The 27,138-nt window shown below is 40.7% G+C and overlaps 1 protein-coding gene across 2 annotated transcripts; it reads right to left on the bottom strand.

Moving 5' to 3' along the window:
- Window positions 1–3,457: 3,457 nt before the first annotated feature.
- LOC131695047 (echinoderm microtubule-associated protein-like CG42247) lies at window positions 3,458–26,279 on the bottom strand. 2 transcript variants are annotated; one of them, XR_009306589.1, is made up of 10 exons: window positions 25,918–26,279; window positions 15,072–15,257; window positions 7,310–7,821; window positions 7,098–7,247; window positions 5,865–6,132; window positions 5,272–5,409; window positions 4,950–5,210; window positions 4,474–4,894; window positions 3,813–4,418; window positions 3,458–3,715 (listed from the first exon to the last, which is right to left on the bottom strand). XR_009306589.1 is itself a non-coding variant. In XM_058983574.1 (9 exons), the coding sequence occupies exons 1-9, from the start codon at window positions 25,996–25,998 to the stop codon at window positions 3,865–3,867; spliced, it is 2,571 nt and encodes an 856-aa protein (XP_058839557.1). In that variant the 5' UTR covers window positions 25,999–26,279; the 3' UTR covers window positions 3,458–3,864. The 2 variants fall into 2 exon arrangements, 1 of the variants encoding a protein (XP_058839557.1); XM_058983574.1 differs by having other exon boundaries at window positions 3,458–4,418.
- Window positions 26,280–27,138: the final 859 nt, after the last annotated feature.

Raw genomic sequence — 27,138 nt, 5'->3', positions numbered from 1 at the left:
AAAAAAACTATAACTAAGCGAATACGTGCCCTTCAAATGAGATACTGGAGTCACATAATGAGAACGGATGACTCTCATATCTTGAAATTAGCTGCTAAATATAAAAGACCGTACAAAAAACGAGGTAGACCGGCATACACGTGGTTAGATCTCATCAGCCAGAACATGGATCGGTATGATGATCTGAACCGCATGGAATGGGAACAGCTAGCCTTAGAAAAAGACAGAGTGACTCGAAAAATAGAAGAAATCTACACAGCTTGGGAGTCTACCGATTCGGACAACACCGCAAACTAATGAAATACATAGAACATTGTCATTTTTATAGTAGATGTTAATTGTTTGGTAGAAGAAATTGTTGAATGAAGAATACACGCAAAATGCCACCCAAACCAGGATGAGAATAGTAAGTATTGGTAACATATTTATATAATCTCCAGATCACATTTTTTCGCCTTTTTGAAATCTCCGTCATCTATGAAAACTGTTTCGGTTCCGAGCGTTTTCCTTAAGTAGGTGATAGGACTATTATGAAATAAAAACGCTTGTAAGGACGTGGCCAGGTGTGTGGAGTTGAGCGGGTCTACGTCATTGTAGATTGTGGCGAAGTCTGATATGACAATGGATATGCTCAATTCTGCAACTCCATCCTACGATTTGTGCAGGTGTTCATGCTATGCTATGCTATGCTATTATCAGGATCAATATACCCATTGGCATTACCTCAGCGAGAGGTTGCGAAATGGATAAAAAGTACCCATTGTTAGAAACAGAAAAGTACCCATTTTTTGACAGCTCAAATAACTTCCGAAAATGAGCAATTTGAATGCATAAAATGGGTAAAGTTTTTTTGCAGTGTGTTGCACACAGTGAAGACAGGCAAACGTGAACGCTCCCCCCACCCATGATGGGCTTGAGCCAAGATGGAGAGAAAGGTGGGAACATTTGACACTTTTGAATGTATATTATACTTGCAAAATTAAGCACGGCGGCCGGGGCCCTTGAAGCAAACATAAACATCCGAACGAGCATCCTGATTCTTTGGTGCACGAAGAAAAGTGAAAAAAGGCCAAGCTTCACCTCGGATCTACGGATAAGAACACTTATGGAAACTTTTTACCTCGAAAAAAAACCGATTAAATTAACTATGACCGAACCGAAGTAAAACTTATAGCAACAGAAAGGCCCACTACGTCATTTGGTTGCAATGAGGTATAATGGCAGAACACACGGTTTGCTAGTGTTGGCAACCAAAAATATGTAAACAATCCAGAAGCACAACGGGTCGACGTCATAGCGGTCACACGATTCAATGGTAGCGGAACGACCGCTATGACGAAAGCAAGTCGATTTATACTGTGATCACTCACACCACTCATGTAAGATTCATCTTACGAATACCAAAGTGCCATCTTCGCCAGACCTGTATATACGACATTGATTTGGTTGTGCTTTTCTTCTTCATATCCTCTTGTTTTTTCGGCTTCATCAAAGAAAAATGACAACCGCACTCACACACAGAAAAAATGTGCACACCTGTATCCGTCTTGGGCTTGAGCTTGGAGCCTGAAGAAGACATCAGAGGAGTAGGAACAAAGGGGGAAAACGTCGTTCTGTCAGAATTTGTTCGGTCTCGAGTTGGTACGGTCGATTGAAGAACTGTGTGGTGGGTATTTTTCGTGCGATCAACCGAACAGCGAAAACGTTTAATTCGTCACCATTTCGACGGGAAAAACCGTTATTGGGTGCATTTTGGGCACAAAAAGCAGGGAGTAGCAGGGAGTGTCTATAAGCTACCCTACACGAGCAGAAATATTGACAATAAATCAACTGTTGATTAAAATATTGATGCGGTAAGGACATTTTGAAAATATTGAACCTGTAGAATACATATGGGATTGACGTATTGAAGCTTGTCTTGTCAATATTTTTATCGACAAAACTTATCGCGTGCAAGGTTCACTTATGGCCGTGTCAAAGGCGAAAGAAGAAACCCCGCAGAATCTACAAAAATACGAACTTCCGAGTGAAGAAATCTACGGTAAGTCTAAACATGTTTCCTTTTCCTTTTGTACATTCAGGTTTGAATCGTACACTTTGGGTTAGTCAGCCCCAATGACGCATAATAGTTGTTTTTACCGAAGCTAACTTAATACTGCTTCGTTGGTGAAGCAAAAAAGCTTGCATGAAATTGATTGCCAATCAACACCATTCAACATACATGAGGACAAGATACCGTGCATCAAATATCAGAGGAACCCAGAAGACACCAACGCATAAAACACAACGGATATGTTTATAATAGAACTAATAAAAGAAAAACATTGCGCCAATTGGAAAAAGGTGGGAACTGCAAATTTCTTCCCGCTGAGTTAAAGGTTTGCTCTACCCTCAGGTGGTTTAGAAGTTTTAGATTTTGAGTGTAAAAGTGTAATTCAGCTTTCAAATTGAACTGATAACAGTGGACGATTTAAGTGAATATGATGCAAAGGCACAGTTAAAGGTGCTTTCGAGAATGAATGACAGAATGAAAAGATCAAAACTAACGCCATGCAAATTTTATCGGAATGATTCAGGTTCTTTCCGAAAGCATCTAATGTGTCCAGGAAAATGCATTAGTGAGATTCATAAAAAAGGCTACAGGCATAGTTTGGGACAAATTTTCCAGAAGCAATATGAATTCTGACATCTGGAATATTATATTGATTTCAAAATACACAAGAATCCAGACAAACTCAGCATAAGAGAAGAGCAGAGGATCAGAATGTGCAAAAGGCCTTTTGAAAGACCTCAAAGCCCTGCAAGAAACTAGCTCTACGTCCAACGAGTGTGGATCAGCGTAAGACAATTGTTGGACAAACTTTTTCGCGAGGAAGTGCTGGATGTAATGGATCAGTCTCATTAATCAGACCGTGGAGGCCAACCATCAAAAACGCTTTGCAGGGAAATTCCGAACGAAACGCTTCTTGTCGAGTACAGATGTTCACAGTTGCTGATGTGATAGTTACTCTATAAGTAACAGGTCGTGCAGAATCTTCGTTCAGTGTGAATTTTGACATTTGGCTTTTCCCACACTTATTGGTTGAGGGTTGCTGAGAAATTATAATATATTCAAAAGGGCATATAACCTTATGGGCCCTGTCCACATGTCCATATTGTATTTTAGATTTAAACGAACTACTAAAACAAGATCCAAAACATCCAAACACAATAACATTGATCGTGTTGCTACACAAAGCCAGGGTATATGTCGCCAAAGATGCTAATTTTATCCCTCACCTCTTGGTCTGAGATTTTCTACAAAAAACAATTCATTACTGAAGCTAAATAATTGAGCGTGCAGCAAGCAGAGAAACAAAAGTTGAATATACACAGGAATGCACCAAACGCATGTACTGAGATATATCTAAACGGACTGAAACATTAGCGTTTCCGGCGGTGTTTACTTTTGGGGGGGTGGGTGGTTTTGTTTTTCTCTTATTTTATAAATACCCATTGTTCAGCTGTACCGTTTGCAGTTTCCGCAGCTGGCTTTTCCGCGTTCGGTCGCTGGCCGTCGGTTGATCCGACGGCGACGACCCCCGCTGGCGGCGTTGGTTCTTGTGATGGTTGCTGTTGATGTTGTTGTGGTTTTTGTTGATGTGAAGTTGGTTGATTTTGATTGGGGTTATTGCTAGCGCTTGGATCGTTACTTTCACGATTCAGGGGATTTTTACTGATTATCGGTGAAGTGGCGGTGATGTGAGTTTTTGGTTTTTTTTGATTAACTTTTTGATGATTGGTGGCTACTAGGCTAGTGTTAGGAGGATTACCTGGTGATGGGGACAGTGGCGCGGCACCTGAACGCCACGGTGGCCACAGTGGCTATTCTTCAGTGAGCTCCCAGATCATGAGGGACGCGTCAGTACCACCAACCGTTACCAAACTGTGGTTGCCGTGAAGGAATTTCACGCATGCCAGCGTACCGGAGTATACCTTTGCCTCGGTAAACTCAGCCCGGGGAGTAATGCATGGATAGCGGAACAGACGCAGATAGCCATCGCTGTCACCGCTAACAATCAGATCCTGGGCGGCGGTTCGCGACGTTGTGGTTATGATGGTGTTTGCCGGAGCCGCATAGTAGCGATTGTTCCACATTCCGGCTACCATGAATCCAACCGTATTGTTGTTGGTTAACCACTTGACATCCTTCATGGCAATGGGGCTCTTTTCCGGCGAAAGAGATTTCACGTCCCAGAAGAGCAAATCGAAATCCACAGTTACCGACTGAAGGAAGTTACCTTCCGAGCTCCAGTCAAGGTGCGTTAGCGGCTGCGAACCACGGATCTTGTTGATCTTCTTGTACGAGAATCCGTCGCGCGATACGCGGAACAGATAGATGCTTCCGTTCTGTGAGCCGATGGCAATCATGTCGCCCACTAGGGAAAAAAGATTGATTATCGATTTGGTTTACATCAAAAATTGAAAACTTACCCTGATTAAACTCCACACAATTTAGAGGTGATCCACAGACGCGAATCGTTAGCATTGTCGCTCCATTCTCAGCATTGATCACCACCAGATGTCCTTCAGAGCTTCCGGCGGCAAGGGCTGCCCCGTACGGATGGAAGGCTAGGGAAATTATTTCGTAACCCACCGACGATGTCCAGATAAGTTTGTGTCTTCTCCACATCGCTACGTACTTGTCGTGGCCTCCCGTAGCGAACACCTCGTCATCCGGGTGGGCAGCCAAAGCCCACAGCTGTTTACCATGTCCAAACATGACCTGGTTGAAGCGACGCTGTAGCGATCCTTCCAAAATATTGTTGCGAGTGGTGCCAACATAGACGTTGCCATCGTTTCGACCCGGTCGCTGGGGGTAAATTGTACGGACTCCACCGGCGGATTCTGGAAGCTGTTGGAGAAATTATTAGAATCGGTTAAACTCGGTTTAAGGGTTAGATCCTCACCTTAATATCGGTTATCCTCTTGTAGTTCTGCAACGAATCCCATGCGGCAATTTTGCGATCTTTTTCACCTCCTGATATTAAAGTACCCTCGGAAAGCATCACCAGGCAGGAAATTGCCTTGCTGTGTGCTTCAAATTCCATCCTCACAAAGTAGGCCCCGTCGGCATCCACACTGTAGATCGTTATGAAACCGTCGCTGTCTGCGGTTATTACATCTCCATCCGGTTCAAATTGAACGCAGGTGACGAATGTTTTCGAAGGCTGTTTACGATAAATTTAATATTATACCTTAAAACTTACTTACTGATTAGCCCCCACTCACCGGTTTGATTATATCTGTCTTTTCGAAGAACCCATCCTTCCGACGGTGCCAGAATGCTAAATGGCCCTTGCCGTGTGTGATCAATAGATTGTCGTCCAACGGATGGAACGTTGCGCCCCAAATACCTTCCTGCAGTGTCTGTTAATTCCGTTTCCATTTCATTCCATGGTGGCGGCGGTGGCGGTAAAGAGAAGGCAAAAATTAACACATGAACATAAATTAGCGCGAATCGTCCCCATTATTCCTGTAGTAACCCGTGAATCAGAAACGGGGCGAACGGAATGCAAAAGTTTGAAGCACTTCCGAGCCGCCCGGGTGTCGACTGTTTTGCGCCATTGCATGACAGCGAGGCGTTGCCGGTCGGCGAATTGTTTCTTTCGGGAAAGTTTTTACCCCACCCAGAGTGGAGCGAACCACCGGGGTGTCATCAACCGGGATGACTGCGGTCAAACTTTCCCCATTAGCTAACAAATGTCTTAATTTAAAACTAGCAAATGCGAAACCATTCCCGGAGTCCAACTGGGTCAGTAGTGTTTTATTTCCCCTGGTTTATTGGTTTCTTGAAGGACAACATTTTTTTTAAAGTAACTTACCGCCACCTTGCCGAGCAGATGGCCCCACTGCCACTGCCACACCGACAGTATACTTTCGCGACCGGCATCCACGGCCAGGATGTAACTGCCGCCGTTGAGCTGCGAAAAGGCCACCGCTATGACACCCGTGTCCAGTTCACCCATGCCGAACACGTACAGCGTTTGCAGTGATTCCGTACTCCAGATGCGGACATGGGCCTGAGATTTGCGATCGCGGCCACCGCGCTGTCCGGAACCGACCAGCTCCCGCGATGGGTGCACTTCCATGCTGCGAAGGGATAGGGGGAATGGTGAGTTAGAGGGTCCAGGATGAGTGGGTTTGACGTTAATTCCTATATTGTCATAAGTACAGATTCCTTAATATCAGTAGGTTTGTTCCAATACCAGGAAAAACTGGAAGTACTCCGGAGAAAATCGTTCCTGTACTCCCTTTTTCTCTTTTTTCTTCTGGTAGCAAACCGGAGTAAAAAGAAGCAAGTATTTTTTCTGAATGGAGTCAGTATGGATTCCAACTCAAATGCAACAACCGATTCCGGCTCAATCGGTTTCAGAATCGGTTGTTGCATTTGAGTTGGAATCCATACTGACTTCATTCAGGATTCCGAATGGTTTGGCCGGGAAGTTGGCCTGTAAAATTGGCCGCCTTGCAGGGGCTGAATCGAACACTGTCAATGCTCTCGTTCCAGAAGGATTCGGAAATATTTTTCTCGACTATCCAGCTGCGTTGGTTGTGCCGTTATGACGTTTCAATTTGGAGGCTTTCAAACCGCTTTTGAGCTTACGGGGAAGACTAGAGTATAGGGGCCCTTAAACGCGTAATAAAAGTGTTATTACTAAGTAATGACATTACCGAAATTGTATGGGATTACCGTCCTTACTCGCCGTACACGATCATTAAAAGTTACATTACTGCTCAGTAATGACCTTAGTAGCGCCTGGTGTAAGGGCCCCTTATTAAAATGAGATCTCAGTATGCGTATTTTAAACGTCAGATATCTCAATGCTTGATGGAAATGCCTTTGACAGATAAATGGCAAACAAAAGATTGAGATTTCGAGTGTTTATATTAATGGCGTTTTCGCTTGAACCCGAAACTGAGTCAGGCAGGTTCTAACCCCAACCGCTGTCAGTTCATACATTTTGACAGCCGTTAGGGTTAGAAACTGACTCCGTTTCGCTTCAAGCAAAAACGACATAAGATTCAGTGTCTTTGAAATTATACAATTCCCTTACCAGGTGATATCCTCCGTGTGTCCGGTGTAGTGCCGCTGAGCTTCCTCCTCCCGGTCGTACAGTACGGCAACGGCGGCAACATAGTACAGCAGCTCTCCCGACGGAAGAACCCACAAATTTCTCTTCGAATCGATTCCACGGTAACCATGTCTGCGAATAATGAACCAGTTGACCTTATCTATTAAACTACCAAACCAAAAATATAAACTTACACCCAAAACAGCGACAGCTTCTTATCCGGCGGTGCATTATCCACCGGTGGATGATGCATCGGTGGATAGAACGTCCGACGCAGTCCCCGTATCGTGATCCGGGTCGGTTCCTCCTTCATAGAGTCCAGCAGCGGGTAATCGGAGGACGCCCGCATTAGCTCGTTTTCCGGGGCGTACAGAGCGCGTGGTCTACTTTTGCTGCGGGCCCGTTGACGGGCCGTTGTCTTCGAGAGGTCATCCGGGACGGAACCGCCGAGACGCGAGCGGGACCGGCGTGCAGGTGACGGAGGGATTACACCGGGCCCAAGGGCACCAATCGGCAGGGACGGGGTGTTGCTCAGGTAGAACGTGTCGACCTCTGCAAACTCGTTGCGCAACTGGGAGAAGCTGCGTACCTCCTGACCGTGGTTGGTATACATCTTTTTGGCGCCGATCATCTTCAGCACTTGGCCTAGGTCCTCTAGGACCTCCTCGAAGGGTTGCGATGTACGCAAATTAAGCAGCACTCGACACTAGAGGCGGGGTGAAGAAAAGAAAAAAAGAACTTTATTGCATCAGTACGATTGTACTTTTTCAGGTGGAAAATGGTTGCACCATTCCAGCCCACCCAGCGAATCGCCTTTCGCTGACGCCCAAACACGTGCGCTGCGGAACGTGTGAACACATATCGTAATGCCTTTATTTATTGTCTTGCTTCTTCCGCCGGAGGCTCGTAACTTTTGTGCAGTTCGTGATTGTTTGTGTATGTAGCATGTGTAGCTGTTAGGACGACAGCTCAAGGTTGCCGGAAGCCGGGCCTTCCTACTAAGCAATAGCCGCAGAGAGATAGAGCGAGAGAGAGATAGAAACAAATCATAGAAAAGACTTGGTCTCGAGAAATGCACCACCAATTGGCGCCATTCAAAAGTGGCGATAAATTAATCAAAAAACTCCTGACACCTGCCAAAATCCGCCGCGAGTCGCTGTGGTTGGTTTCGCGGGGCGATAGGCGAGTGAGTTTCGGAGCTGGTCAGAGGTAAAAAATAACCAGTCCGAGCGCCGGTGTTTTCAACGCGGAAAAATGGCATTCTGCGATCGATATTTGTTCGGTTCGGTTGGTCGCCAGCTAGCCGCCCATTTGTATAATGTTTGAATAGCTAATAAGGAGACGCGTCGACATGCAAATTTCTTGATTGAATGCTTCCGGTGCTGCACATGACCACATTTTTCTTTGTTGTACTCTGGACTACTCTAAAGGAAGAGAACTATGATGGCGTTGGAAATGGAAGAAGGTGCGGTTTTATTCATTCATCGTTTCTTTTGGTTGAAATCTGGGCATTTCATCAGAGTGCTGTTAAAAGTTTTGGTTGGGTTTCGTGCTAGTAATTATTAACGAAGCTTTTAACAGATCTAAAACATTCTACGACTTGTCATGCCATTTAAATTATCTGTTCTTATTTATCATATTAGGTTACAGTCGTAATTCGCTGGTTGGTCACTTTCTAACTGGACTGCTATTTACCTCTGCTAGGAGTACCTTTGTTCCAAATAAAATTCATCTGAATGCCAAAATTTCATGTCAAATTGATTTTGTGTATGTTTTTAGCAAGGAACTGAAAAACAAGTATTTGTTTTTAATATTAAGAGTCATAGTACTCAAGGAAGAGCGCACGGAAAAAAATTGTTCCCAAAATCGTCAACAAAGTGCCATGAGTTCTAGAACAGCCACGTTTTTTACGTTACGGAAACAGGACCATGAACAAAGTCATGGCATTTATAATTATGTTCAATTTCCCTGAATTATACATGAATCCTTGCAATCCTCGTGAACTAATTCATAATTCTTAATATATTAGTCACGATCCAATCTCCGTGCTCGAGAACTAGTTCACAAAACTATCAAATATTATTCATGTATTCGTGAACTGATTCATGATTCCTGGTATAATAATTCCGACTTACTATTCGTGGTCGTGAAATAGTTCACGAAATCATAGAATATTATTCATGAATTCAGGAACTGAAAACCACGACTTACCATTCATGCTCGTGAAATAGTTCGCGAAATCATAAAATATGTTTTATGTTTTCGTGAACTGCTTCATGATTCCTAGTACAATAGTCACGACTGACCATTCGTGCGCGTGGAATATTTTACAAAATCACGGAATATTATTCATGGGTTCGTGAACCAAATCATGATTCCTAATGCTTGACCTACGATCTGTCTCGCGCGCTTGTTATATTTCATTTTCAATTTCATTCAACATGGCCACGAAATTTTCACAGGAACTATTTCACAAAATCTAGAAGTATAATTCGTAGAATTATTTTTGTTCTATGCACTATTCCAGTGATTCTCAATCTGGGGTCCGCGGATCCCCAGGGGGCCGTGAAGTAGTTATCAAGGGTCCGCGAAGTAGATTATCTATTTCGGAAGCAGCTTCTTTGTAACAAACTGAAAATAATATTTGGATAGTGTACAAAATGGATGTGAAGCCGCGGGGATCCGCTACAACCCTGGATAATTACGAAGGGGTCCGCGGAACGAAAAAGGTTGAGAACCGCTGCACTATTCCATGAAATGTCATACATGTCCAGCTGCTAGTGACCAGCGAGAAACACGACAGTAGATATAAGAAAACTGTTAGGACCTAGAACATCGCCCTTCATTTGATAAGGTTTAGTGTGATGTCTCGACAGAAAAGAAGAACTACACTAAACACCAAAAATACATTGTAGAGCTACAAATCATGATATAGTTCATAGAAGTCACACATTTATGTTCCTGTTTATATTTTTGCGATACTCGTAGTACAAAAACCGATAATAACCAAAAAATAACATATCGCGATAAGGCGAAGAGAAATTACGAATATCATAATAAAACTGCTGATGTCATAAACATCAGTCACATCACTCCACATGTCGAATTTGTAAGTAAGCTCTAGAATAACATGTCACGATAATGCGCAAAACATTTACGAAAATCGTGACTAAGATCCCAAAATCAAGAGTATAAATCATACTATTCGTGACAAAAATATCAAAAATCGCTACTAATATCCTGAAATCATGAACATAAATCACTCTACTCGTTACTAACGTATTATTACGAAAATCGTGACTATGATCTTGAAATCATGAATATAAATCACACTACTCGTGATTAAAATATCAAAAATCGTGATTAAGATTCTGAATTCATGAACATAAATTACTCTACTCGTGACTAAAATATCACAATAACGTGTTCTATTCTACTCTATATTATGAACATCGTGACAATGATCCTAAAATCATGAATAGAACTCACATTAATCACACAAAAATCGTGACTAGTATACTGAAATCATGAGCATGAATCACTCCACGATACCGATACCATGAAATAGAAATTAAGAAATTCGTGACTAAGATCCAGCAATCATGAACATAAAATCACGATACACTGACAGAAAAATCCGACAGCAAACTCATGAACAAAATATCACGGTAACTTGATGAGTAATCACAAAAATCGCGAATAAGTTCCTGGCAATCATGAACATCGTTTAACTGTTGGCTGTGTATTCCCAAATTATGAACAAGGATCACAGCAAAAACTAAACATGTCCAGGGAACAACCACAGTAACCCAACAAACATTCGAATGTATTCGACGCGAACTAGTTTTTTGGAAACACAAATAGTTGCATGGATACGAGCTTTATTATTTATAATTTCAGGAACTCGGTCACGGTTTTCGTATATCCTTTAGTTCACGAAATGGTGACCATGTTTTCATAAATTTATGAACGGATATTTTAGAAAAGTGTGCAATAGGTTTATACGGGCAAGCTTATAGTTCCCCGACGACTTAACCCTTTGTCTTCTACCGCAGGAGTCAGGATATTTTGGCAGTTTTATCGAATGCGTATCACCGAACTCTGCGGCAAGGCCGGACAATCGTATAAAATGACTTAGCACTTTATGCTGTCGGATGCGTTATAAATGTTTATATTATAGCTCGAACTTCCACAATGATGGATATATGTAATACACCCAAAAATGGTCATCAAAATATGCATAGGTGCTTTTGTTATGTAAAAATTGCCCAAATCTTCAATTTTTGGGTTTTATTTGAGTAATTTCATGGTTTTTCACTTAATAATGTTTATGAAGTACCAACAGTGATAAGATAAAGTTAATTTTTTTGATGAAAATGACTATTTTTTGGGTGTATCAAGGATCCATCATCAGAAGTGAATCCAGAAATTTCGATTTTAAAATGAGCATTGTACAATTTGTAATACGTATTAACCTTATTTAATGAATTTCGTTAGTCCAATTTAGTTTGAAATTGTTTGCAGCTTGAAACTACTAATTTAAAATTTCTCAACAATTAAAAAAATTCAGAGAAGGTCCGGACCCCCAGAACGCTCCCCCTGGATCTGCCACTGTCCATAATTAAGGAAGTTTGACCTCCAATATGAGCATTCATGCTACATATCAATAAATATTTATGTAAAATTCATGTTTTTATGCAAAATAATAAGTGTTTTCATTTAGAAATTTTTTTGTGATAAAAACTCGAAAATAGCATGAATGACCATTCTTGGCACCTTTTGACCATTGTGCTGATGATTACAAGGTAAGTTTAAATAAATAAAACTCAATGCGATAAACAACAAATACACCTTTTTGCCTTTCTCGTATAGAAAGGTTATGCAATCACTCAGAATTTCGACTTTTTAACAGTGACCCTCTTATACTAATCGACTCAGTTCGTCGAGATAAGAAAATGTCAGTATGTGTGTGCGTGTGTCAAATAAATTTACTCATCGTTCACAAAGATGGCTGAGCCGATCTCAACAATGTTATATTTACATGAAAGGTGTAGGATCGCAATTGGTCTCTATTGAATTTCATTTGAATTGGAATTCCTGTTCCGGAGTTACAGGTTGAAGAGTGCGGTCACACAGAAAATTTCCGTATACACTGGTACTACCATGATGGCCAAATGATGCAATATATATTAAAATGTATGCAAAATTACTTGAAATTGCGGGTCTAGATCCACTAATGACCAATCGAAGTAGCTTTGACCACATTGGCCGCGTACGACGGTTCTTGATGCGCCCGTGGAACTTGCCAAATTCCTATGTTAATGTTCCATCTATTTCTCAGCGAATTCTTGACCGGTTTTTATAAACATGAATTCAAATGAAAGGTAAGATACTCCAATTAGATGCTGTTGAATTTTATTCAGATCTGACTTTTGGTTCCAGAGTTATAGGTTGATTAGTACGATCACACAGGAATTTCACATATAAACCGTTACAATGGTAATACCTCAGAGCTTCAAAATCTAGGTACTGAAATGGATATCAAATTACTTCGTTTCGCATATCTAGATCACTGATGGCCAATCAAAGATTCTTTGAAGTTATTGTTTACTATCGACAATTGCGGATGTTCCGAGACTCGGGCATATTTCAAAATTAAAGTTACATCGGCTATTCGGTGTTGACTGAATCGATTTTCTCAATCCAAGTCTCAAATGGAAGGTATAATATGCAGTTGGGTGATCCACAACATATTTGTTGTTGTGTTGCTCGGTTTGCTTCATAATGATATTTCTTGTCTCGGCTAAACTTCTGAGCCATAATAGTACCGCATTACGCATGTGATGTAGGCACTTCCGTGAGGATAAGCTCCATTTTCACCTTCAGTGAGTTTTCCACCTAGAGCAGTGTTGGTCTAGTTCGATATTTTTTTACGACAACCGCATTGTAATTCTCGTAATTCTCGTAGTAGATGCACTTTTCATTTCTGTGTCTTTTCAGTTCAGTAGTGGGAACGATACTGTACTGTTTGTGCAGTGAATACGCAACAAAGCAGTATGAATTGATTGCTTACCCTATTGATAGCAATTGATAGCATTTTTTTACTTCTGCGAAGATCAGACGATAGTTTTAAGCATAAAAGCATCTTTATTTGAACGTTTTATTTCACTCTGAAAGGTTTTCCATTTTTTTGACAAAGCAGCATTGGGCCGGAGCTCCAATTTCGATTTTCGATCAGTTTTCCCTGTTGGATACCACCAAAAAAGTCTTAAAAAATTTTCGTTTTGTTTCCTTATTTAAAAAAAAAATGTTTTGAATGTTTTAGAGCGAAGTGTAATGTTTTACGTTTTGTTTATGTGACCGTAACGAAACGTGTTCGAAGCATGCAGTATTTTTCGAACTGTTCGGATTTTCATGAAAATTAAAAAAAGGTTTCGAGGCGTTTTGCTTTCAGATAAAGCATTAAAAATGTTAAATGGTTTTTTGTAAAGCGTGTAGCCTCTTGAAGTCAGATAAATTTTGGGTTAGATACTATTTTTGTAAAACTTCATGCAAAATAAGTAAAGTTATTCATATGTTTTGACAGCACGTAGTGGAATTGGTAGTAAAATGAACATGAAAGCAAAATCATTTTCTAACTAAATAATGATTGAGATACTGCAATCACCTTATATGTTTCTTGTTAAACATATTTTGTGCACAATTCGAGATAGTACTTCGATGGATTGCAAGACAAGTAAAAATCAAAGACGAAAAGGAATAGTTTTTCACTGTTTTATTTATACTGAAAAATAGCAGTAAAAAATTCTCGAGCAGGCCACCAAAAATAGGTAAAATTACAATTTCAATAGAAGATGTATTTTTTTTGGTAATATTTGCTATTGCAAAACCAAATCCAGATGGAAGTTGCTAAAAAAATTGACGAGAATATTTAAAGTGTTTAACCCATTTGGCTTCAAACATTTACTGCGGCCGACGCAATTGACCGATTTCGACGATTGATCGATTTTAAAGTCGGTTGCTAAGCATTGCGTTATCTAGTTCGTTATACATGAAAGCACTCCATGTTTCTCGTGCTGCTTCCAAAATCGATTCGAAAGACATGTCAAAAGCACCTTCGATTTCAAGAAAAACTCCTAAACTTGATTGCTTTTTCAATGTTGTAGACAGCATTGTGTAACAGGGTGGTGGTAGACTTGCCCCACTGATGTGCATGTTTCATTGCATACAGCGAGTGTTTCTTCAAAATATGCTTGAAGTGTGTATATTGTCTTTGAAGTAGAACTGGAATGATTCCATTTTTCCCGGAGACCTATAAATGTAAATGTGGAATGTGGAAAGTGTAAATGGGTATTAGAAACATGATCGTCATTTGAATCCCACGATTTGTGAAGAAACAAACGTTTAATGTGCCCGAGACTAAAATATGCCCACGACACTCCGTGTGCGACTGGCATATTTTAGTCCTGCCAGGCATTCAGTCCTCGGCAGGGAGAAATACCTTGACTTGAAGACTACTGTTTTCAGTCGCCTCTTACGACATGGGAGCATGAACCCAGTGGATCAATTCTTGGTTGAGATACTTAATCCCGCCGGATGCTACACGGTTTCTAGGCTAGGCAGAGAAAGATATTAGATTGTTATCAATTTCCTAGTGAACCACAGCAAAATCATAGTTGTTAATCGATTAATCGATTCGTAGTCGGGCATCCCTACTTCTACTTCATGGTAAAACGCGTCCCCTTATTTTATAAATGAGTTATTTTTGTATTTCCCCTTTTCATTTTTCAAGCATTCCAAGTTTTATCTATCAAACAATACATCAGTAACGAACTCATTTCTTTTGGATGGTGAACAAGTTTTAACAACTAGCTAAGCGTTATTTGTGTTCAAAAGGTGAATATCGATTCCGTCAAAAACACCCCAATATAGAAAAAACAAAATCTAGCCACTTACCTGAACACTGTGATCGTGACTGTTGATAATCCGGATGACGCGACCGGCGCTCGGTTTCAGACTCCCGGACGGCATGTTGTCCACTTCGGTTACGGATGGCTTGCGGCTCAGACGGCTCCCGGTACCCCAGCCCTGGTTTCCCGGTGAAGCGTACCAGACACCATTTTTCTTACCATAGCTAGCAGGCTGCGTCGTCCGTGAGTGCGTGCGTGCGTCCGTGCATTCGGGGGTGTGTGGGGATGGAAAGAAAGTAAGAACAAAGTTAGTATGGGTATGGTGCAAATATTGACGAGCGAAATTACTTGAGAACCACATAGCCTTGTACCTTTTTTAGAATATAGCCATCAAATCGTTCGAGTCTTTGAGGATTGGGAACAACCCTGATGTGACTGACTGACTGATTGCCAACAAAGTCGTTCTTGATATTGAAAATTCACGCTACAATACCTCGACGAACTAGGTGCACGGATCGGACACGCAATCCGTGCCGCTTGGAAAACACGAACGGAACCTCCAAATCACAGTAATTGGACGCGTCGGTTGGGGCTTAATTGAATGGAGTACCTTTGCACATACTTTGTGTTGTACTTAGTTCTAAGAAACAATTGAGCGAAAAATTGGATGTCAGCTCACGCTGTGTGTATAACAGTGTAGGGCAATAGATCTCAAATAGGAGTACAGTCGTGATTTGCTGGGTGGGCCACACCCTCTGTCCAACTAACGAATTTGATTCGCTAGTTGCACCAAAAATGCATCTGCTCACATCTCTAATCAATGTCAGTTTGATTGTCAAAGTGAATTTGACACGAGATTTTGACATTCAGATGCTTTTTAGTTGGACAATTGTCCAACTAGCGGAGGTTCAACTAAAAAGCTAAAAAAAGTGACCAACCAGCGAATCGCGACTGTAGGGGAAAGAGGGTAACAGTGGAACTATAAAAACGTCCACTGTTACTCTCTTTCCCCTACTCGTTTTGTATGGACATATGTTAAAGCATAGACGAATTATACACTAGAGGCACAACTGTTTTGATTTTCCAAGAAACTGACAGTGACACCTAAAGCGCTATCTGGTGACGAATGAGTGTGAAAAATTCGCCCACAACAAAGCAAATGAAGGTATTGCACGGGTATGGCGACTAGTACATCCAAACGCCCCCGTATCTAAAGAATTACGCTTTACGATTCTCTGCAATGGGGTCTTTAGTAATTAGTTCCTTTATGGTTAAAGGCAGTTCAAACATAGATCTAGTTACGTTTTAATGGATTAAAAAAACTAGTAAACTACGGTTGACAACATTTAATGTTGTACTTCTGTATGTAACAAAAAGTGTTGCCAAATAAATAGTTTACAAAGTTTGTTCGAAATTCCCTATAGCATACAGTAAAGAATTGCCAATATTATCCAGCGACCAATCACCATCATAAATAATCTCGCCATTTCGTAATACTTTCTATACTAAAAATAAAACCCCATTCGTTCGAACGAGATAGTACCTGCTAAATCTGGTCCGAATTGACGTAGATACCCTTAAATACGTAAACCGATTGTAAAAAAGATGCTCTCTCTTTCTGCAAATGTCACAGCCTACTACCGCCTGAAAATTGGAACACAAACCACCACGAGTGATGCGGTATACAGTTTGTGTCAGTTTGCAAACCTCTCGATCGATTCCCTTTCCCGCTTGAAACGGCGGAGCTGCCGGAGTTGCGAAACGGCCAGCGGAACACAATTTAGTACCACTTGCTGGGTATTAAATAACCGTAACTTCTTGCTGGTTTTCTTGGCGCGGGTTGTTGGCAAAAATTGGAACGGCAACTGTGTCACCACCAGCAGCTGCAATATACCAGAAGCGCGCGTGGTTGGCTTGTGACCTAACTGACCTGGGAAAATTTGTTCCCGCGTGCGGGGGTAATATTTTATAAAGCCAAAGTGGATCGCTTTGTGCTTGGGTTGGTTCACACAAAAAAAACTTAAACAAGCTAGCGTAGCTCCTGGCAGTTTTTCAGCCAGTTGTTTGTTATTCGTATGGTTCCCGGTTGCGATAAGCTGGCTCCGACGAACATCTTGAACCGCGGGGTATGCTTGAATGGCGACATAACGAAGGGGTTACATTCCGCGGAAGTGGAAATAATTAGTGGTGTATAGTTCCAGGCGGCCGCGTTAGGGGAAATGTTAATGGGAACATTTGCTGGCTGCTCCCTGCTGGGTTGTGTGACGGCAAATTCCACCAAGATTGAAAGTGACTTGGAAGTTTCCATAATAAGGTTAATGATATTGTTTCGTTAATCTCGATCTAAACTACTTACAGCTGGAGACAATGGATCGTATTATTTAGCGGTTTCTTTTCAGTTAGTTGGTGATGGATGGGGATCTAACTTGCAGGTCAACAGACATGCGTCTCCATCATTCAGCTAGGTGCTGGGGACGCATGGTACTTCGTTCAAGAATATTTTATTTTTAAAGCTTCCTCTTGAACAACGGAACAGGTGATTGTAAAAGTTGGAAGGGCAGATCCTGCTTCGCAAAAAAGTAAATAGTTGGCACTACAATAAGTCATGAATTGCGTTTCGACTCCGTCTCATCAGTATTTGTCGCTGACTTAGCACTAGATAGACGCTAATACCAAGAGTGTCACACAACTTGCGTTCGCAAAGCAATCAATTTGGTAGAACCAAAGCGATACACTATGCTATATTTCTGCCTGTGGAGAAAAATAGTCCAGTTTTCTCCGTAGGGAGTAATGCAGTTTAATACTATGAATTGCCTACAACTTTGTGGAAGATTGCAAATAAATCCAACTTTGTTGGGAGTAGCCGTCAAACTTTTAAAAATTTGATACCTAAGGCAGCATTGTATGGGGTGCATCAGTCCTGAGTACTCGATTTCCACGACTCTGGCCCAATGCACAAAGCGTTATGCTATCCCTGGGCTATGATGGCGTCCCAGGAAGAACACATGATTATCGCATTGGTGAATGTAATCGTACTCTGCCTCTAAAGCGACATTTGATCTACTTAATTTCCCCGCTAGATACCAAGGCCCGGGTTTTTATTATCGTCTAGTGTCTAATTTTAGCTTACTACCCATGGGACTTCGGTGGGTGACAGAGCTGAAGGAGACTATCAATTTCTGGTCCTTTGCCCAATTAACAGAGGTAGGACGGGAGTGAACCCGCCGTTTGAATCAAACAAAAAATTCATTTTTTTGGTTTTTGACGTAAGTGCCAATACCTTATCCAAGACTTTTTGGAAACCGGATTCTGAAGGGTTGCAGGTTCGAATCCTCCTCCTGGGGAATTTTTTCACGTAATTGCTTTCGTTTAACGCAACATTTCGATCTATTTTCCTCGTTGGAAACCATCAACAAATCTTAAATAAGGAATTGGCACATACATCAAAAACCAAAAAAAAAAAATGAATTATGTGCCCTCTATTCGACAAAATGTGGAACTAAAATTTTGTAGCTAAACGATGTCACATATTATGTACTAAAATTCTTTCAAATATACTATTTTGCTTAATCGAACTCCTGAGTCACCACCATACGCTGTTAAGCTACAAAAAAGAAACTGACTCAGACATCACTTCGTTAAAAGTTTAATAACTTCTCCTAGCAAAGTTAGACTGATTTGCCATCAATAACCAAGTTATAGACAGTTAAATTTTCTTTCTTTTGCTAACAGTGATATTCTGATAGAAACAATGCCACCTAGCGGTGAAAATGTACGCTTATGCGTTTTCTCCAAATACATTTTCAAGGGTAGGCTGATAGTTGTAAGGAATTCGTATTTTTCTGAACAGTCTAGTGCTTACTAAACATTGCCCACTATGTATTTTTACGCAGATCATAACAGCGTCTACATGCCGTTTCGATAAGTCGAGATTGACGGCGTTGTTACCGATGTGTGCGCTTGAACTGCGAAGATCTGCTCGGGCTTGGCTGCCTTAAGGATCCCTTACTTCGACCAGTGAATCTCTTGGATGGCATTTGGCACCGGTCGAGATTAAACCCTATGGTAACTCAAACGTCGATTCGTCTATCTGTTCGCCATTTTCACTGCAGATCCTACATTTATGTAAGCAATTGGACCATGTTCCAAAAAGAACTGGTATGAGATGTGTGGGAGAAATCATTGGGGTGATTCTTGCAGTACAAGTGTCCCTACTATTGGGAGAGTTCTCGACGTTTCCGGCGTACAAACAGCACGGGGGTAAACTGAAGTATTCCTTTAAGGACGCTCCAAGCGCTCATTCGCAGAGAGATAGAGAGAGAGAGAGAGAGAGAGAGAGAGAGAGAGAGCTACGCCACCGACTGCGCCAAATCTGTATGCTCTCTTACTCAGAACGCTCAGAACGAATGGGTCTCTGATGATTCCCATGCTTCAGCTCGAAGAAGCGCTGCTACAAAACTGATGTCGTGGACTGCCTTAAACATGTCCTCTTCGCACCATTTTAGAATTTTAGAAAAATTCTACTTCCACGCCACAGCATGGGGTTGTTTTCACGATTAAAATCACGATCTTTACAACTTCAAAATGACAATTTTGAAAACAGGTAAATTGGAGCTGCATAACAATCGCGCAAATGGTTCAGAACCATCAAGGTTATTCAATGTTTTGTGTGGTATCATATAAAATTTATATAAATTGAGACCACCTAGGAGATTTGTCCTGCGGAAGAGTTTGATTCATTGCGCCGCAATTCAAACTCAAACAAAATGCCAAGTGAAGAGGGAAATTGAACGGACAAGCGAATGGGGATTGGAGACGATAGACAAACTGTGGATCCATGCTAAACGCCGAAAGCTGAAAAACGGTAAGCCCGTTGGAAAGGATGGAATCTTCTTTAAGTCACGAGTGATCGGTTGTACGAAGCAATCCACCGCGTTACCGGGATGATCTTGGTGGAAGACGAAATGCCTTCAGATGGATTGGAAGGCCTTATTTACCCTGTCTACAAGAAGGGCCATGAACTCGAGTGCAATAACTATCGAGCCATACCCAGTGTTTTGTCTAGCAATCTACGCCCGTTGGCTGAAACCTTTGTCGGCGAAGGCCAATGCAGGTTTCCAGGGGTACCCCATTACCCAGTGACAAATTCTTGATAAATCCGGGAAGACAACATGCGGACTCGCCATTTGTTTATTATGATTATTTTTCGATCATCATTTTAAAAACTGACGAACGTGAACAGAAGATTCTTGAGCTGTTCAGCAAATTTAGCAATTTACGGATAAACGAAAAACGCAAAGGCAACCGCATAGTATATTTTCTCGTTCGTCTCTCATACAAAATCCACGCTGAAATGAGTAGTACTATTCTTATTTTTAGGTTGGAGTAATTTTGATGTTTCGAAATTTTTAACGAAAACTTTACGACAAATGAAATTCGCACAAAAAGAGACAACATATCGAAGAACCAAGCTTTTTTTTTCTTGCAACATGAAACATAAGTTTCGGAAATGAGGGAATGTCATTTAATCAACACCGCAGTAATTGATCTCAAAGATTGCAAGTGCCAGCCGTCTAGTAACGAGGTGAAATGTTTAATGAAGGAGAAAACAACGCTATTGCCAAAGTTTTTACCACATCAGAGACGGTATACTGCTTAAATTCAATAAGTTAAGAACATCATTTGATGTGTGGAAACAATGGCACTGGACTTCATCTAAAGATTTTTTGTAGCTTACAGTTCAGAGATAGTTGCGATAGTACAAAGGGGCAAAATCAACAACAAATATTTTTTTTTGTGCACATTGCGTGGATATACATAAATGCTCGATATTTCAGTGATAGCCTCTAAAGTAGCAATTTTCGACTGAACTGTGGCATCTCCTAACATACATTAGCCTCCATGTTAAGGAATGCAGAGTAATTATGCGAAAATCGCCCCACTTGAAGGACTTATGACATTACAAATCACAGAAAGCTTTGTTTACGAAAACAAAATTAAATACATCAGGAAGTACGAAGAATCCTTAACTGGTCTAGACAATGAAATTCGAATAGTGAGCAACACGGCCCTACTACATCATTCCTCTTCCTTGGCCAAGTCCCTATCCCCCCCTCAAACTTTAACTCTCGGGTTTAAGAAAACGTAGTCCATCATTCAGGTGTAGCAGGTCGTATCTCAGATGTCGGGAAATTCGACATATCATTGATTTTATGTTGAATAGCACTGTAGGTTGACGTTTCGGGCCCGATCGGTCGTTCTTGAGGGTGAATATCGCTCAACCGCTGGCCACTTACGGACATTTCTGTCTAATTTATGTTTCTTGCGTAAATTCATATGGTTGAGCCAACTTTTCCAAAAATTTCATTGAAAATGTCATGTCTTTAGATTGACAATTTGTCGAGAAATATGGTATCCAAAGTAAAACCATGCCCGGTGGTGGTCGGAAGCCGAAAAACTGTAGCATCTTTCATTTTAGAGTTATGGTTTCTTCGGCAATGTTGCTGCATCGCATCTAACACTTTATTTGGTTGTGTGAAATTAGTTCGTAATGCAGTCGCTAGTGTGATGCTGTTAAGATGGTGTCTTCGGCAAACTTGTAGGTTATCTTAATTTAGAGCTGTCTTCTGAAAATATGAACTTTAGAGTTTTTATATATTTCGAGATAGGCGGTACAAATATGATATTGGACCCTATCCCACTATATATTTTTACACAGATCACAACCGCGTCTACATGCCGTTTTGATAAGTCGAGATCGATGGTGTTGTTACCGATGTGTGCGCTTGAACTGTGACGACCTGCTGAAACACGGGGTTGGCTGTTTGCCGAATCCCTTACTTCAACCAGTGAATCTCCTGGATGGCATTTGGCACCGGTCAAGATTAAACCCTATGGTAACTCAAACGCGTATCAAGTGAGCTTTACCGTGTATGCTCTATCAAGTTATGTTCACCGCGATATCTATTCGTTATTCGCAGATCCTACATTTATGTAGGATAGTAGATTTCAAACTGATTTCTTGCTAATGTCTACTTTTTTGTTGTTCTTTTCAACACAGTCCATTAAAAATACGTTGCGAAAAAACATGATGAACAAGAATAGACGATTCCGTGGTGTAGCGGCTGATCACAATACTGGTATGTAGAAATTTGCCGTGTGTACGTGATTAGTGTTCGTTGAGAAGATTGAACACCTCGAGGTGATGTGGATGTGAAAGTCAAGTAAGAGGGAATATGTTTTGTCGGATGCATTCTCACCACACGAACGCCGTTCCAGAGTCTTGGGAAGAAGTTCCTCCAAGTATCTTCCCTAACACTATTCACCTCTCCGTATTTTGACATGGTTTTTTTGATAACGGCGTCGCTAGTACATGGTGCCAGGTCATGTATCTTCATTTCAATATTGTCAACATCTACATACGTCGGGATACTTTACAAAATGTCATTACATTCGATGACGTGTTTCATGTTGTTCTGGGAAGCGAATGATTCTGCTTGACTAATGTTTTTGGACATGATCAGTACCGCATGACGTAAATGATGGAATTGCACCGCCTTAACTTCTGCTACGTTGAGCTTCATGTTCGAGCAGTCAACAGCGACAGTTTGCTCGCAACGGGACATACTCTTGCATTGTATTGTCACTCATTGTTTGTTCACGTTTCACACACTAGGTAAAAGGAATCAATTTTTGCCTTTGCAAATAGACCAAGCGGCGCAGGAGTAAATTTGATTACTTGCGATTTCTAGCGTCTAGACTGAGCGAGATGAGAAGCCAATGTCGGAACTTTGCCAAAGACACCTTCCCAGTTAACCTGGTGTCGTATAAGGATGACCAACAAAAATCGTATAAGCATACATTTTTCATCGGAATCGTATAACGGTACACCGTATACGTATACGAATTATACAAAATTTATCTTAATTAGTGCGTTGTGATGACTCTTTTACGATTCTCGTATATGCGTGCAAGCTACGTCAAATAATGTGTAAAAAGGATCGTTATTAGTGCAGTAATATGACACGATTACGACTATACAAATGTGAGCCGGTAATAGCCAAATTAATCTAAGTGTTGTACGCCAAGAATCGTAAAGCGAAGGGTGGTGGGGTTAATTTCGAATGAAATGCTGGCTTGGAACCGACTTCAATCTCCAAAATAAAATATCAATTCTGATAAGTTTATAAATAAATAAATAAATAAATCGATACTATGTAAAAAGGGGAGTCCCAGTTATATGTTGATATTGCCTTTAATCCGTTCCCATACCAGCATGGTTGCATCATGCCACAAATTAGGAACTTAGAACTATGGAAATGAGGATAAGATTTTTGGAATTATGATTATTTATGAACAGCTTAAGTTAACTTCAAGACTGAAGCAGGTACTTGTGTTAACAGAACAAAAAAATAGAAAAAGCGTGGATGGTATTAACAGAACTCGAAACATGTTGAAGCTAAAGTGAATCCTAAAGTAAATTTTGAAAAAGTTAATATGATTGATTCAGACATTCTTTTGGTTATTTCTATGATTTGATCAATTTTGCAAACAATTTATTGGGTATCTATTGATGAAAAACGCTCATTAAAAATAAAAAATACCAACGGGGTTGTTTATGCCAACTTGTATAAATGTTTCATAGGAGCAAAGCAAAAGTTTCTTAATTCTTATTTATACAATTACAATTTATTTTAAATATAATGTTGATTTATGTTTTTGGAGAAGATTTAAGGCTTCTTTACTGTAATGGAGTAAATGATCGACAGTTTTCGAGGAAGTTATACAAATTTGACATTGATTGGATTATTATTTGTACACATGGACATATATGTAATTTTTTTCAGAATAAGTAAGATGTTATAATATATGTGTTGATTACAACACATTTCGTATATCATCATAAGTATGTTATGACAGGCGAGTTTGTTATTTCACGTTCGCATAGACAAAGTTGTATATCAGAGTCATATAAAGCGTTTTCCAAAGAGTCATTGACTTTGGCCCGATCTAACTGCACCTGTCAAATGATTTATGAGCTATGTGGCAGGCACGTAAGCTGATGTTCCAGGGTTCGAGAATTTGTAGAAAAAAACCAATTTGTAGAAAAAAAGGTAGAAACGTTTAAGGATGCGAAAATTTTAAAGTAATTCTCGTTCTTAAAAAACAGACAGTCGAAAGATATGTTTTCATTCTCTTAAGCTTTATTTTATATTGTTATTTTCCGAAAGCCCAATATAATCTTATATAGTACTGTTTTGAGTCGTAAGAATGCATAAAAGGTGTCTGTTTTTTGCCACATGGAATCCGACCACAGTCGCATTTATGTACGGTTCATATCGTATATTGAAACCCAATTTTATCTCAATGTAGATATATTGCCTCCACTTTTGTCTGTATATAGCATATTTTCGCATTTTATACAACTTAGTTGTGCTGTATATTTACTTGTAAACCTCGGTTGAAATTTCGATCTAACTACAAAATTGTTTGCTGGGTTAACTTCAACCTCTTGAGTTACCCCCCCCCCCCCCACCCCCAATTACGGAAATGCTCGTTAAATGAAAAGTTATAGATGTATGATAGATGTTACAGATCTTATTTTTTCTGGAAAACATGAATTAAAGGAATACTAATAAATCAATGTAGCTTTACAATAATTATTTCTTCTTGGTTTGGAAATGTGAAAGTTTTTCCCGTTCTCTGTAAAAGAAATGAAAAATGCGAGTTACATCTTTTTGGAAGTTTTAACTTATCAGTATCACTTCATTGAACATTTGTCTGTTCCATCACTCGTAGCTAGGTGTTTGAAGACGACGGAGCATATGCTGTGAATCCGTTAATCAGGAGCGGTTTACTGAAAAGACCCATAGACCATAGATTTTGAAAATGTGACTTTTTCGAAGATGTAGGATGTATATCTCTCTAAAAGTGTGTTCTAAAATAATATTTTTCCATCTAATATAGCTAGAGACAGTGCAGTCTTCACCAAAGTTATATGATTTACTATTATGAAAAACTTTGTTAAAGACACTAACGCTCTGCATAGTAATACATTCAAGTTCTGTATCGTTTTGCTAGATAGACCTCTTAAATCCAGTATTTCTTATATAACATTTTACGATGATTTCTTTTAAATTTGAATGGTCTTCTGCGAAGTTGTTTGAAGAAATAAAATGCGCATTTTTGCCGAAGAAGATGAACTTTTAACTCTTCAAACAAAATAGTGTTATCAATGTTCACTTAGTTTTTGGGTAAGTTACAACTTAAGCAACCACTGAAATTGCAAAAATAATCGTGGATGGCGCGGACACCGGTTAAAAATTCAGTCGTTAAAATATAAGAACTTTTGTTTGTTGAAGACAGCTAGGAAGTTACTTATTAAGTTTTAAGTCATAACAAGTACTAGGAGTTCCACTGACACATCGAAATTAAATCTCAACCTTTCCCTAGCTACACCACTGATTGAATTTAATTAAGATTGAAGGGAACGCTCCAATACTGGCAGAAAGTACTAGTATTTTTCAAATGACTCCTGGAATTGTATGAATGCATTATTTTGATGCATTTCAACGCCCGTTCCGATTAAAGGGAACTTCTTACGAAAACTTGCAACAGTACCCTATTCCGAATGCACGTAGCATGCCGAGACTTTCTTAACGGGCAATTAAAATTTCCATACATCTGTGCGTCGTCCTCCGTGTGTGTCGTATGTGTATAATCAATTCAGATTTTCCGGAAGGCGTCACGCTATGCTACCTCGTTACCAAACCACCACCCGGGACAGTAATTACAACCCGCCCGCCCCCAAACCTTTTTGGGGAGGGCGGGCCTGTTTGTAAAAGACCCCCTCCTAGTGCAATATAATGTAGTAAGGTGAAGTAGTAATTAACCTCTCGGTAACTGCTGTAGTGGTGGTGAAACATTGGCGGCGTCAGGATGACAAATGCTGATTCCTCCTCGCTATCGAACATTTGTGCTGATGGATGGCCCGGGAACGGAGATTTCACTTTCAAATCACTTTCTTTTCACTTTTCACGGTCACTAGATCGAACACTGATTCGCGCTCACTCGGTTGCCAGTTTACTTCAGAGATACTTTAGCTCGTAACACGTAACCAATCAATGACTTCGCGAAAAATGATCACTGTTCACATCCTAATTCCACTCTGAATCGGTATATGGGGGGATTGACAACGACAGGTTGGCCTGTGAGGTCCCATAAAAATACACAACGCGGGGACCACGCGCGGGGTCGGTTCGCACGGTTCGAAGTTTGGAACGCGAGTGAGAACCATCGCAATCCGGCCTGAACCCGTTTGTTCAGTTCAGTTTGTCCAGCGGGGAGCGCTGTTGTTATGTAGTAGGTTCTTCGGCTTTCCTCGCGTCGGTCGGTTGGAATTCGCCATCACACAGGCGCGCTCGTTCTCGTTCGGTTTCTTTGTGTTGCTGTTTTTTTTGCACGACCCCTTTGGGGGACCATGTTTTCGCAGGACATGGAACGAGTAGTCGTCGTCTTCGTCGTATGTAATTCTTTTCCCAAATGTTCGAGTGCCACCTCCAGCTGGAGCAGTGCCACGGCGGGTTGGTGATTGGCACGTGTGGCACCGCGTTTGGTTTTTGCTCTATACGACTATTCAATATGAGCAACTATTCCATCAATCCATATAAATTAGTTTTGCGTGCCGTGGATAATCGGATTATTCCTACCTGTTAATAGGGGTTGCGTTGGGGCAACAATGGCACTTTTATGTTAAACTAAACCGTTACCGACGATGGTAGCTCAAGGCTGCTGATTTTCGCCGAAAATCGGCTATTCGTAAATCATTTCGGCAATTCATCGAACAGTTATTTACTAGTTCAAGGTCGATCGCTGAAGATTTATTTTATTTAAACTATTGACGTTATAGGGTGTGTCGATTACTACAAGTTGTTTGTAAACTGTCGCACCGTAAAACGAATCTCATTACAAATTCCACCTGGTAGCAGCTCCCGTAGTGGAACCGCATTTTAAAGCTAGTCGTCAACTTCTTCATCGTTTTTCCTCCATTTCATTCAAAATGCATCCTACACCGTTTCATTTTGTTAGTTTTTAGCAATCAACCCATTCAAACG

The sequence above is a fragment of the Topomyia yanbarensis genome, unplaced genomic scaffold, assembly GCF_030247195.1.
Source record: "Topomyia yanbarensis strain Yona2022 unplaced genomic scaffold, ASM3024719v1 HiC_scaffold_254, whole genome shotgun sequence".
Taxonomy (NCBI): Eukaryota; Metazoa; Arthropoda; class Insecta; order Diptera; family Culicidae; genus Topomyia; species Topomyia yanbarensis.
This window is presented reverse-complemented; position numbering and strand designations above follow the sequence as displayed.

What these genes read in the sequence shown, in the direction of transcription:
- LOC131695047 (XM_058983574.1), bottom strand. Translation starts at nt 25,998, where the DNA reads ATGTTCGATAGCGAGGAGGAATCAGCATTTGTCATCCTGACGCCGCCA. An exon ending in ACTACAGCAGTTACCGAGAG is followed by an intron (nt 15,258 to 25,917) that starts GTTAATTACTAC and finishes CGGACGACGCAG; the next exon opens with CCTGCTAGCTATGGTAAGAA. An exon ending in TTGTGTGGAGTTTAATCAGG is followed by an intron (nt 4,419 to 4,473) that starts GTAAGTTTTCAA and finishes TTTTTTCCCTAG; the next exon opens with TGGGCGACATGATTGCCATC.